This window comes from Diaporthe batatas (assembly GCF_019321695.1).
Source record: "Diaporthe batatas strain CRI 302-4 chromosome Unknown Contig00006, whole genome shotgun sequence".
Lineage (NCBI taxonomy): Eukaryota > Fungi > Ascomycota > Sordariomycetes > Diaporthales > Diaporthaceae > Diaporthe > Diaporthe batatas.
The window spans coordinates 2,288,539-2,301,679 of NW_025408553.1; the positions used below are offsets into that span (position 1 = coordinate 2,288,539).

General features: G+C 58.5%; 2 protein-coding genes across 2 annotated transcripts; one reads left to right on the top strand and one right to left on the bottom strand.

Annotated features, from left to right (window-relative positions):
• The first annotated feature begins 735 nt into the window (after window positions 1–735).
• On the top strand, window positions 736–4,578 carry KVR01_005730 (uncharacterized protein). The gene is made up of 4 exons (XM_044784093.1): window positions 736–2,489; window positions 2,582–3,311; window positions 3,494–3,786; window positions 3,918–4,578. Exons 1-4 carry the CDS (start codon window positions 2,016–2,018, stop codon window positions 4,173–4,175), a joined length of 1,755 nt encoding a protein of 584 aa, XP_044644533.1. The 5' UTR covers window positions 736–2,015; the 3' UTR covers window positions 4,176–4,578.
• A 406-nt stretch (window positions 4,579–4,984) lies between these two features.
• Window positions 4,985–11,013, bottom strand: KVR01_006062 (uncharacterized protein). The gene is made up of 2 exons (XM_044790533.1): window positions 9,653–11,013; window positions 4,985–9,534 (listed from the first exon to the last, which is right to left on the bottom strand). The coding sequence occupies exons 1-2, from the start codon at window positions 10,202–10,204 to the stop codon at window positions 6,484–6,486; spliced, it is 3,603 nt and encodes a 1,200-aa protein (XP_044644865.1). The 5' UTR covers window positions 10,205–11,013; the 3' UTR covers window positions 4,985–6,483.
• Window positions 11,014–13,141: the final 2,128 nt, after the last annotated feature.

Consider the following 13,141-nt stretch of genomic DNA (forward strand, 5'->3'; position numbering starts at 1 on the left):
CTCCCCCCCTCTGCATCTTCCCTTGCCTTGCTTGCTTATTATTGTGCCAGACAGCCCGCCTCTGACAGCAGACAAAAAACGGTCCTGGCTGTGCGTGTTTGCCCTTCTTGAGCCCTAAAAGATGACCATAACGTCGAACTCGAACTCGACCTCAAACTCAAGCTCCATGGCGACTCCTCCCGAGACGAACATGTGGGCAGGGCATCCCACGTCTGCCGAGTCCCAGTCCACAAACGTCCCAAACAACCAAGGCCCAGCCCACAACCCAGCCAGATCGATCCTCCGCCCGGAGCGTCGATACTGGCCCCGGCACTTTGTGGGCTTGGCAGCATGGCCCCGTGCTGAATCCTGATGCCTAGGCTTGCTAGGCGGGCCCAACAGCGCCCCCGACGCAACGACAACGTCCGGGAAAGCTTTGCCGAGCCCCCGCTAAGCATTTTGCCCGTGGCTTGGTGCTTGGTGTCTTGCTTATCTCGTCGTTGTGTGTGTGGGCTCGACAGCGTGGGCAGCCAGCCAGCAGCAGGGAGCAGCAGTCAGGCCATTGGGTGAGACTCCCGATGCTCCCGTTGCTGACCCGAGAGAGACAAGTCGTCCTGGTCGGTCATATCATGGTGCTCAGGTGGACGTGGCCGTGGACGTGGGTGTTGACGTGGACAATGACCTGACGGGCAGTCGGTCAGGCTGTCTTGTCTTATCTTTGTCTGTCCATGCCATGCTCGTGGGGGGCGTGAACCTCCAGGGCCGTGATTGACAGGGCTGGCTATCGAACAGGGCGACCAACCGACCAACAAGTCTCGCCTTGCCCGCGCCCATCCCACCCTGACTGCCTGGCTGACCTGCCTGCAAATCTCCTCGTCTTCGTGTCTGGTCCCGGGTGCTACGCCGTGGAACTCTATCTCAGCGCAGCAGATCCTGCGCCATGCTCCCTGAGCACACTCGCTTAAGCCGACCGTTTCCTCTCTGTCGTCCCTGTCAGACAGACAGGCAGACGTATGCTGGCTGTAATATTGCTCTCCGGCATGACAATGATTCGAGTTGAGTTCGCATCCGAGACGTTACCGTCTGTCTGTCTGTCTGTCTGTGCTGTGCCGTGTGTGCATATTCCTGCACCCTGATATTGGTATTTTCATCATCTCTCATACAGTACTCCGTTCTATGTATATTGTGCCTTGCATTGCCTGCTTTTGCGCGCCATCCCTGCCTCGCCCGTTTGGTCTGGGCCGACCGGCTGACCGGGTCTCGTCCTCTATCTCTCTGCTCGGTCGTCGTCCCAGCATTCCTCTGCATCAGGCCTAGATGATCAGCATTCACTCGCCCCCAACTCATCTCATTTGCCTCTTCCAGCTCTTGGCTCACCAGCTATCCTCGCCTCTCACTCGCCAGGATCCTATTGACACATGAAAACTCCAAAACGTCACCCTCCCCCCCATCTGCTCGACAGCCTGCCGCCATCGCCGCTCCTCTCAGCGTCCCCAATTGGACGATAAGTCCTCCTCACTACCAGCAAGCTCCAGCTTGGCCAAGTTCCCCTCAGCTTCCAGAAATCTTCGATCTGTTTCATCCTCCTCGTGACCAGCCAGCCAGTTGGTTCACTCCAGCACGCCGGGTCCACCACCACCAGCCAAAACACGCCTAGCTTCGTTCCTGGGCCTGTGGTTGCATCGAGGACGAGCACCCCTACAGCCTACAGCATACGGCATACAGCATACAGCCTGCAGTTGCATACGTCCAGACGCCCAGGTCCCCTGCTTTCCCTGTTCCGTCGCCGCGCTCAGCCGCCCTCCAGTCTCGACCCCTCACCTGCACTCGGTGACAAATTCACTTTCTTTCCTTGTTGCCTTGTCTCGACGTCTCTTCTTCACTACCAATCCAAGTGACCGGAGAACTCGAAACCCGGGCATCTTACACCTCGAGTTCCAGAGTCTGAGGTCGCGGCTGTCGCCCAGCTACAAATACCACAACCACCCCTTTCGACCCACCAAACCACCTCTTCTTCTGACCGGACAGCCGTCACCATGTCGTCCGAGGAAAAGGGCCTCACGCCCGCCCAGCCTGCCATCTCAAAGTCCGAGGCCGAAGTCCTGCCCCCGAGCTACGATGGGAACGCCTCGCCCACGGGCGGCCACCACAAGACCGTGGCCGACGAGATCGCCGCGGAGCCGCTCATGACCCGCCTGGGCCTCACCTTCGACAGCTTCAAGCCCCGCGCCTACGGCCACGGCATCGTCGAGCTCGACCGGTCCATGAAGGGCCGCCACCTGCACATGATCGCCATCGGGGGCTCCATCGGCGCCGGCTTCTTTGTCGGCTCGGGCAGCGCCCTGTCTACCGGCGGCCCCGCCTCCCTGCTCATCGACTTTGTCATCATTGGCATCATGATGTTCAACGTTGTCTACGCGCTGGGCGAGATGGCTGTCATGTACCCCGTCTCTGGTGGTTTCTATACCTACTCCACGCGGTTCATCGACCCCAGCTGGGGCTTTGCCATGGTGAGCACTATGATCGATCACCTGTCGGGCGAGAGCCTAGCCCAACCCCCTTTTCGTAATCACATGTACTGACGGACTTGACACGCACCCAGGGCTGGAATTACGTCTTCCAATGGGCCGTCGTCCTCCCGCTTGAGCTCACAGTCTGCGGCCTGACAGTCCAGTACTGGAACCCCAACATCTCGGTGGCGGTCTGGATATCGGTCTTCCTCGTCTTCATCGTGATGGTCAACGTCTTCGGCACCATCGGCTACGCCGAGGAGGAGTTCTGGTCCAGCTGCCTCAAGCTGTGCGCCATCGTCATCTTCATGATCATCGCCTTCGTGCTCGTACTGGGCGGCGGGCCCTCGTCGGGCCTCTACAGCGAGTACTGGGGGGCGCGCCTCTGGTACGACCCGGGCGCGTTCCGCAACGGCTTCCGCGGCTTCTGCTCCGTCTTCGTCACGGCCGCCTTCGCCTTCAGCGGCACCGAGCTCGTGGGCCTCGCCGCCGCCGAGTCGGCCAACCCCGTCAAGAGCCTGCCGGGAGCCATCAAGCAGGTCTTTTGGCGCATCACGCTCTTCTACATCCTGGGCCTGTTCTTCGTGGGGCTGCTCATCGACTCGACCGACGAGAGCCTGCTCGGCGCTAACCCTTATGCTGACGTGAACGCGTCGCCGTTTGTCCTGGTGGGCAAGTATGCGGGCCTAAGGGGCTTTGACTCGTTTATGAATGTCATTATTCTGGTGTCGGTGGTTTCTATTGGTGTCTCGGGCGTGTACGGTGGTAGCCGTACGCTCACCGCGCTTGCGCAGCAGGGTTATGCGCCTAAGATCTTCACTTGTGCGTACATATCCCCTACATGCACTCCCTCCTGACGTCGTATCACCACCACCCACCCACCTCTCGCCTCACTCACCTTAGCACAAAGGAGACGCAGCCTTTTCTCATAACATGGCGCCATCATTCATACAGTCTCATTACTAAAGAACTCGCACTCATTTACTAACACACACCACCGCCAGACATCGACCGCTCGGGCCGCCCCCTCTGGAGCGTCAGCATCATCCTGCTCTTCGGCTGCCTGGCCTACGTCAACCTCAACGCAAAGGGCCCCGTCGTCTTCGACTGGCTGCTCGCGCTCTCGGGGCTCGCGGCGCTCTTCACCTGGGGCAGCATCTGCCTCGCGCACATCCGCTTCCGCAGCGCCTGGGCGTACCACGGCCACACGACCGACGAGATCCCCTTCAAGGCCATCGGCGGCGTGTACGGCAGCTGGATCGGCCTGGCGCTGGTAGTGCTCGTGCTGGTCGCGCAGGTGTGTACTACTTGGCCCCCTTGCCCCCCCCCTCCAAAACAAAGACGAGGAGAAGAGGCCCTGCCCCTCCTGTGGTCCACCTTGAGAAGACTTGGGATGGAATGAATCACCGCTAACAAACACAAACCCAGTTCTACGTCGCCGTCTGCCCGCCAGGGGGCGGCTACAACGACGCCGCGGGCTTCTTCAAGTCGTACCTCGCGTTCCCCGTCGTCATCTTCTTCTGGCTCGTCGGCTTCGCGTGGAAGCGCCAGGGCTGGCTGCGCACGCGCGACATCGACGTCGACACGGGCCGCCGCGACCTCGACTGGGACCGCATCAACGCCTACCGCGCCGAGCTGGCCGCCATGCCCGCGTGGAAGAGGACGTTCCACACCGTGTTTGTGTGATTTTCTAAGGGCGGGGGGGAGGGGGGGGTTGGGCCCCTCTTGTTCCGTCTCGAGGTCCTGCCGTTTGCGATCCGGCGGTTTTTTGGTCCCATGCCTCGGCTTGTTTTGGGTTCCCGAGGGGCTTTGTGGATAGGGGTTAGCGGGTTGGTTGGTTGGTTGGTGGTGCTGTGTTGTGTTGTGAGGAGGGTAATCAGGCGACGGTCTTGACGGCTGGGGCATTGCGTGTTGGGTTTGGGTTCACCAGGAGGGGACTCGCCTCGTGCCGGGCGGACCTTGGGACCCCCTACCTGTCTGAACTGCTTGCTGGCAGCATGTGATGGCTTGGCTTCTGTTTCGTGTACGCGTACACGCGTTGGATTGAGATAATATCATGACATGACGGGTTCACCACCCGTTCTCACGTATATCTCGTTTTACTGCCGACACACGACGCGACGTGGAGATTTGAGAATGCCGGAACCGCTGGTGGGTACCAGATATGATCAAGACCTGGCCTGACCTGACCGGACAGGATGGACTAGCCCGCCGGCCTTTCTCTCATGCGACGTGATGTGACGCCGCCAGCCTCATCTCGACCGCGGCCTTGCAGCAAAGAGGTCCGCATACATACTTACTTACTACACACACATACCTGGAACGAAGCCAACAAGCCCGCACGCAGCCTCACACCCATCTCCCACGGCTCAAAGACAGCCAGTCAGCCACACACTACCAAGTCCCAGTCACCACACCGTGGACACAGTCACCACCCATCACACCCCAGCTCATCACACTCACGAAACAAGACAAGTACCCAAGCAAGACAGGTGATTTGTAACTTGATTTTAATTGTGTGTATGTATGTATGTTATGTTATGTTATGTTATGTATTTGTGTCAGGTCTGTCATTGACGCTTTCATTTCATCAACGCATTCATCTTTCATGCCCACCACTCAACTCCACTCCACTCCAGTATGTATCACCGGAACCCAGACATTAGAAGGGGACCTTGGCTCCCTGACTAACGGACGGGTGACTGGCTGGCTGGTCTCGTGGTGTGGTGAGTGAGGTATGATGTGGTTTCATGCCCCCCTACCCTACCCGTCTTCTAGCAAGGCCGGGCGGGCAGGGCTGGGCTGTTTCGCTGTTATGACGAGCTGTGCTGACGCTGACGCTGCGCTGTGCTGTGCTGTGCTGTAGTGTTCCCCGTGATCCCCATTCCGTTCCTCCCACCTGGCCGTGGTCATATCCCCATTTTGTGTACATGGATTATGGCGTTGTAAAGTTGTAGTAGTGAGTCGTTGATCTTTTGGTCGGGTACATATGTCCCACGCCCAGGTCCTTTCCTTCCTTCCTTGGTATCCCATCAGGCCCTTTTCCGTTGTCCCAGTATCCAAATGCGCGCATTTAGCCTCAACATTCAAATATTATCCCCGATTCTTTTTTTCCCGTCGCGTCTCGCTGCAGCTTAAGCGACCGCTTCGGTACATCCAACCCCAGCCCATCCCGTCCTTCCACCGACAGCAGTAGCGACAGCCCCAAGTAGTAGTGCACGCCCGTGGCGTTGAACAGACACTGAAAAAGGAAAATCAAGATAGTGAAAGCACCGGGAACTCCATGTGATGATTGATGATGATGATGCTCAGACGCCTGAGTTTTCAGCTGCTCCGCCGCTCGTTCCACCCCGGCTGTTTGGGAGCCAGGTGGAGAGCGCGGGGGGAGCAGAAACGCAAGGATTTTGTTTTTCCTTTCCCAGTCGCCGCTTCGTAAGAACCCATGATGGTACACAGAAAACCAAACACAAGAAGCAAGGGCTGAAAAGCAAAGAGGTTAACTACCCAATGGGTGAGGTCGGGTCGTGGTATGCCGGTCTGGTTTGCACCGGTCCGGCAGCCAACGGGACTCAACGATGCTGGTTCTGAGAGGTCCATACTGAGTATAAGTATAACGGGGTGGACTACTCATAACCAGGTAGCGCGAGCTGAATGGATTATAAAGCCGGTCGATTGTGGGTCGACAGTGCTCCCAAAGACGTGTAGTGGTCCTCGGTAATGGTGGTTGTTGGTGAGAGAGAAGTCATCCAGTCGTGTGGTGCGATGCGGCATCGTAGACCTCGATGTCATGCCGATAAAAACAATTCGTGTGGTTCTTTTCCCGATGTCCGATACAGAATACAATAAAGCAACGAGTAATTTTGGGTATCAAAATAAAAGCGACCAAAAAACAAAAGAGCCCAAGAAACAAATGTGTGTGTGCGCAGAGGCAGGAAGATGCTGATGTCGTCGGGTCTAGGTAACGCGCGAGTGTGTGATGGCGGTAATAGGCGTTTTAAGCCGAGTCGTTGGTAAGTGTTTGGTTGAGTGTCTTCGAGTTGGAGGTTCCGATCTTCCTCCATGTGAACATGCCTTGCGCGTTCGCACCGCCGGGGCCTTCCACCGGGGTGCGTGGGATCTGGTTCTCCCTGGGCTCCAGCAGGAGACTCTTGCGGTAGTAGCTGACCTGCACGTTGCTCTTGGGGTCCGAGTCGTGGACACGCTCAAGCTCGGACTGGATCCAATCCTGCATGTCTGGCAGCTCTGTGAGCCTGTAGGGGATCTGGAATCGCTGGAGATCGCCGATGATCTTGGCCGTGCGCGTGTGCTTGTCGAAGTTGACGACAGTCATGTCGTTGCCGTCCTCACCCTGAAGCGACTTCGTGGCGGGGTTGCCAATGTCGACAAAGGTGAGATCAGTCAGGAACATGCCTTGGAAGGGCAGGCACGGTGGGACATGGTCGGCGAGACGGGCGCGGAGAGCCTTGTGGTTCTGTGCTGGCTCGACGACAGCCTGGAGCGACTTGAGCAACTCGCGACGCTTTGGCGACACGATGTCCCAGGTCTTTCGGAGACGGGTGATGGTCGAGCTGTTGAGGCTGCAGATGATGGCCATCAGCGCATCGTAGTTGTTGAGCTCGAGGCACTGGTGAGCAATCTTGATCCATTGCTTGATGACATTAGCCCTCTTCTTGACCTCGTTGTAGTGCAGAATGTTCTCGGCAACCAGGTTTGACAGCTCAGTAGACAGCGCGGTGAGGGCTTTGACGTTGGGCGAGCCCGCGCCGCCCTTCTTCATCCACTGCGAGCCGAGCAGCTCTTCTGGCAGAATGGAGCAGAAGATGCTCATCTGCTTGGCAGTGATCTGACGGGCGATCTCCAGAGGATCAAAGTCCAGAATGGTGGGGCTCGCTCCACCAGCCTTCCAGGCGGCCAATGCATGCGCCTGGCTCTTGGTGAGAGCGGGAGCCGGCATTGGCGTGTCCACGGTTACGTACTGCGAGACGGCGGCATTGTTCTTGCCCATGGAGGAGACGAGGCGGGGTACAAGGGTGGTGTCGGTAGACGAGACGCGTTGTACGAGGTCGAGAAGGCGCTTGCTGGCCGACGGCAAAGCCGAGTGCAGCCTAGACTCGGCAAAGAGCTTGATCAGCTCCAGAGCCTTGTGGTCCGTCTCGTCTCGCCAGTGCGACTCCATCCATCCCTTGAAGACATTATAAACCCTCAGGCGGACTGCTGCAGCCATGTGTGGCGAGTCACCGACGTATTCAAAGCGGTCAATCAGAGCCTCGGCAAGCTTCGTTGGGGTGCAGAACAGCCTGAAGGTGAGGAAGAAGGTCGACACGAACAGCGCATCGGGCGTGGCTTCGTGCGTCGTCAGGCGCTCCACCAGAGCCGGCAGAGAACCACCGACAACCAGGCCCTCCTTGTTGAACATAAGCTCATGCGCGTATGTCTTCTCCAGGAGCTTTGACTCGACCTCCTCAACCTCCTCGCCGTTGTTGCTGGTGGCACTGAGTTCGGAGATGGAGGGCTGGAGCTTCGGACCGAGGTGCAGGTCCGGGGTAGTAGCACGGGTGGATGTTTGAGACAGGAGGCTTGACTCGGAGCCCCTGTTCACGTATGCGCTGCTGTTAGCAGAGCTGGAAGCCACGATGCTCTCGCGCTGGTATGAGGACCTCCCCTCGCTCTCGGGGCCAGCAGAGTTGGTCGGGCTGTAGTCCTCGGCCGTGAACGATGTCGACAGCTTCGGTAATGGTGGAAGGCTGGGGCGGATTGAGGAGACCGATGTCGCACTGTCGGAGGTGTTCCCGTCGGAGAAGAGGAGTGACTCGCGCCGGGGTGGGAGGGGCATGACGAGAGGCTCGGTGTCATCGCTGTCGGGATATGCGGTGTATGGGACTTGCGGGAGCGGCTTGTCCTTCGGTAGGGGTTTGTGGAGGGATGGGGCGATGGACGCAACGCTGCCGGATCTCCCGCGCTCCTCTCCGATGATGTCGAGAGCACCAAGATCCAGGTCGAGCCCGTGGCTCCCATCCTCGAGCTCGAATTCAAAGTCGCCTATCCTCTCGATGACCCATTTTGTCTTGGCCACACACTCGCCGGTGGCCCGGACGCAGCCAGTCGCAGCAGACAGGAGCCTGCTGTTGTCCTCGGTCATAATAATCTCAGCCAGCTCGGGGCCATTGTCGTGGTGCAGGATGTCGCGAGCGGCGTGCACAAGGTCTAGTACGCGGTCGTACATGGCAGCTCGGGGCTGTTCTAATAGCTCCTTGGTTAGAGAACTGTGCGCGCAGACGACGTCGACGACCACCAGGAGCTCTCCGCCGGACGTTGCCGACTGTTTTATTGCCAGTGCGAGGTGTGGCCGCGACTGTGACTGGAGGTGCAGCCGGCCGATAAATGAGCCAAGGTGAGAAAGGAAGGTGTCATGGCTTGCGGTGAGACGTTCCGAGACAAGGTTCTGCGGCCTTGAAAGGGGCGACGGGCCTGCGAGAGAGACGCGGTGAGCAATGCTGGAGGACAGGCGGCTAAAGTTGACAGCCCTCTGGCTGTTCTGAGACAGCCGTGCCCCTGCGCCGGCGGACCGGCCGGTTGACAAACGGTCGTTGGTGTGTGTGGACATTTGTGTTTCCTCACTGGCCCCGGCTGTGGGTGACTCGGGAGCCAATCCGCTGTCACCCGCGCGGGAACCTGCATCGTGCGACTTGATTGTGCTCCGGTCGTCGTCAAAACTTGTCGCGTCGGCTGGTGGCGTCGGCGGTACGTAGTTCTCCTCCATCACGGTAGGCATGAGGGTGACGGCTGGTGCCCGCGACTGCCTGTCCTCCTCGAGGACATCGAGGAAGCGCACGCCCTTTGTAACGATCTTGAAGGCCTTGAGTATCATCTCGTCGACGGTGTCGTTGACGGCGTCGGTGGGGGTGATGGTCTTCTGCTGCTCCTGTAAGCGCTTAGCCGTCTTGACCAGGGCGGATAGCTCGGATAGGAGCGACTTCCTGCCCCTGCGCAGGCCATCGTGGCGTTGGATGACGGAAGATTCGCGGGTCAAGCAATGCGTCCGTTCCTGTGTAACAATGGTTAGCAGCGCCGCATCAGCGAGGTCGAGGTGGTGGGTGGGAGCCCCTGCACCGCGGAACGGGCAGATGCGCCACGCCCAGCCAACAAGGTCGTCGTCAACATACCAAGAGATAGCGCACGCCGGCAATGATGCCCTTCATGAACTCCTGGTTGCCGAAGATCTCGCTGTCGTTGACGGCCGTGCTGCGGCAGAGATCCCAAAAGTTCAAGAGGGCCTTGAGCAGGTTCCGCATCTCGTCGGGGTCGTAGGCGTAGCAGTAGTTGGTGGGCAGCCAGCCTCTTGCGCCGGACACCAGTAATGTGCCGTCTGCCCAGCCATTTGTGTGTATGGAGTGGACCAGGACGACGTCGCCCTCGTTCAATGGCAGGGTGACGGCCGAATCGGTCATGGCATAGCTGGGGTGGAAGGGGTAGAAGGCTCGCAGGAAGTTGTGGAAGACGGGCGGCGGGTTCGCAGGCGAGTTGAGGTCCTCCTGCGACCCCTCGGGGGTGGCCGGGGGAGTCATCTCTGATCGTTGGTAAGGGTTGGTGGAGGAAGAAGTAGAGTGGTCGGGTGTCGAGGCATCGCCAGCATTCGAGTCGGACCTGGATTTCTGGATTGTGAGAGGCGCCACCTGCAAACTCGACCGGAAAGGTTGTTCGCTCAGCATAACCATGGCGGTGGAATTCACGAGTGGAGAGTCATGAGAGCTGCGGTTGTTTTTCAGCCGTTGTCCGTGTTGTCCTTGTCCGTGTCGTGTCGTGTCGTGTCGTGTCGGGCTGTTCAATTGTGGACCCGGTGGCCAATCCTCCAAGTCCCAAGGTATCTTAGTAGTATCCCTCGGTTGTTGGAAGCACGAGCACCGCCAGCACGAGCACCGTGTTTCTTATTTGCCAGTTGACGACGACTGGCTCCCTGAATTTCAACGTCCCAAGACCCCTCAAAAAAATAAACGTCCAGCCCTGTCGTCGCAAATTGCCCCGTTCCTTGCCCCGCGGTCCAAACAATGGCGAGGTAACTAGAGCCTGGGCTGCTGGTCTGAGGTTTGTGGCTCCCAATTGGGTCCGTCTCGACAAGTATTAGGTCGTCGAGCCGAGTCTTGGGTAGATGGATAACAAGTAGACAGGCCGAGGAGCTCAGGTCCGCGGCTTCACTTCCAATCTCGGTTCCCGGTCGTCCTCAATCAATGTCTGTCTGGCACGGTTGTGGTGTGCCTGCGTACGTATGTATCTGTTGTGAGGTGTTATTTGCGAGCGATGGAGCAAATAACACACAACAACAACGACAACAACAGCCTCGATGTCCTGGGGAGGGAGGCCCACGATCTCGACGGTGGGTATTTTGTTGTTTATTGTCCGTCTGTTCCGTTCTGGTGCGGAAAGCAAGCAGCAGCAGCGGGTGCAGTGCAGGTGCAGTTGCAGAAGGGAGCAAAGCAGAGACGCGGAGCGTTCTGGAATGTTGTAGCAGGAGGAGGGAGAGGATCTGTGTGGGTGTTGTATGGGTAAGGGCATGGGCGACTTGGGTGTTTTCCTTTCTCTGCCCGTGCCCCATGCCCGTGGTGGCCATGGGCAGGGTAGGTACGGGGTACGTACGCCTAGGACAGAGAGACAGGACAGAGAGAGGCATGAGGTAGGCGGGCCCAGGGTCTGACAGGGGAGGCCGGATGTACCTTCTCAGGTAGAAGGAACGAGGGCGATCGGCGGCTCCTGCGCCCAACGGCTAGGTAACTGCTACCGTGCCGCACAAGCACATGCACCAGCGGGGGGAGAGCAGAGCAAGATTGGGGTAGAGGGGTACATGGGTACGTGGGTACACTGGTACATTGGTGCATGGGTTACCCAGACGGATTGGACCTTGGAATGACGGATTGCTGGTCCGTCTGCTACACAGTGCACTGTGCGCACCCACCAGCCCAGCAGGCCATCGCCCCCTGTGCAGGGCCTATCCTGACCCGGCGGCGCTACTGTTTCTCGTCCCAGGGCGCAGGGGTCGGGGCCAGGGGCGACGCTGGGTAGGGGCCAGTGCAGAATGCAGATGCAAGGGCAGCCAGACCTGGACTGGTGGTTGCTTGCTTGCCCAGGCCTGCTTGACTGCTGCCGCCGCTTGCTGCTTGCTGCTGGTGCCTCTCTTCTGGCCCTGGACTGAGCTGAGGTCACTCACCACCACCAACCACACGGACCCTCCCATATCGGGCGGCTGGGTACGTACCTCCTTGCTTCCCTGCTTGCCTGCTCTCTGTCATTCCTCGCCTGCACCAACACGGAAAAGATACGTACAGGTACGGGGGTACAAGCCACCACCCTCCCCCATCTCTGCCCTCGATGACTGTCTGCGACTCTCGCCCTCTCCTGTGTGCTAGACTACACCTCGTTGCGGGTCTGTGGATGTGATGTGATGTGCATGAACTGGTCAATGGTGCTCCGCTCCGCAAACAGAGAGCAAGTGACCATCTGACCGTCCGTCAGTTACGAATTAGACAGTCGTGGCCCCGCCAAAAAGCCTTGGGCACGTCCACTCGTCCAGTGGCTTGCTACGTTTCATCGTCGCGACGACAACGGCATGGCAGGCAAGCCAACCAGCAAGCCAGCAAGCCAACAAGCAAGCAAGGCTGCAATTGGAACAGGGCTGGTTGGATTTGGGTTTTTACTGTGCCGTACGTAGCTCACGACACGTCGCGTATGTATAATGCGATGGGGGATGGATGAGAATCCCCCTCATATCTAGGGGGAAGGGGCGGAAAAGGCCCGATGCCGCGGCCCTGCAAATCAATGCCCATCCAACATCTCAGTCCACACAAACCCAGGCAACATCGTGGGCTTCAAGCCTTCGCGGGCCTCCGAGGTAGCACACATTCCAAGAGTCCCCCGAGAGCAGGAAAGAGGAACAAGGGGGAAAAAAGCTTATCGGACGGAGATGGCAACCTGGCAACCTGGCAACCTGGCAGGGCAGGGCAGGGCAGGGCGGTTCGAGGGATTCGGCCATGGGCCTGGCTCCGGCTCCTCCTTGCAACATCGCTTGCCCGACTTTTGTCCATATCTTGGAAATTACACGCCGCCCCCCCGCGCCCCAATCCATCGCCCTCATCTCCAGCGTCTGTGTTTCTGGTTGACGACGATTGATAATCGATGACCAAGTCCAAGGCCCAGACAAGCAGAGAAAAAGAAGAAAAAAGGGCCCAAGAGATTGGATCTGTAGAAGATTTTTTCATTTTTCCCCGCGATCTCTTTGCCACGCTCGAACGTTCACACATCCCGGGGCCACAGCACCCGAGAAAGACGAGGTTAAAAAAATGAGGTCCTTTCTCTTGCTGCTCCGAAGGAGCCGTTCTCCATCGTCTGACCTTGCAGTTTCCGGTCCGGGCACCTCAAATCCTGCCCCTCGGAGCGTGCAGCAAGCAGGAGCCGTACATCCATACATCCATCCATACTGTTGATGGGATTACAGGGAAAAAAGGGGCCCGGAGAAAGGATTCTAGGTGCGGCCAATGCGCAAGGCCGATCCGCCGCCCCAAGAAGTCTGCCATATAGTCATCTTTTTGCTGCTTTCACATCCAGGGGCTGCATCAGCAGCAACTCGGCCTGCATTCCTTTCTTCTTTTCCGTGGGTGAGTTGT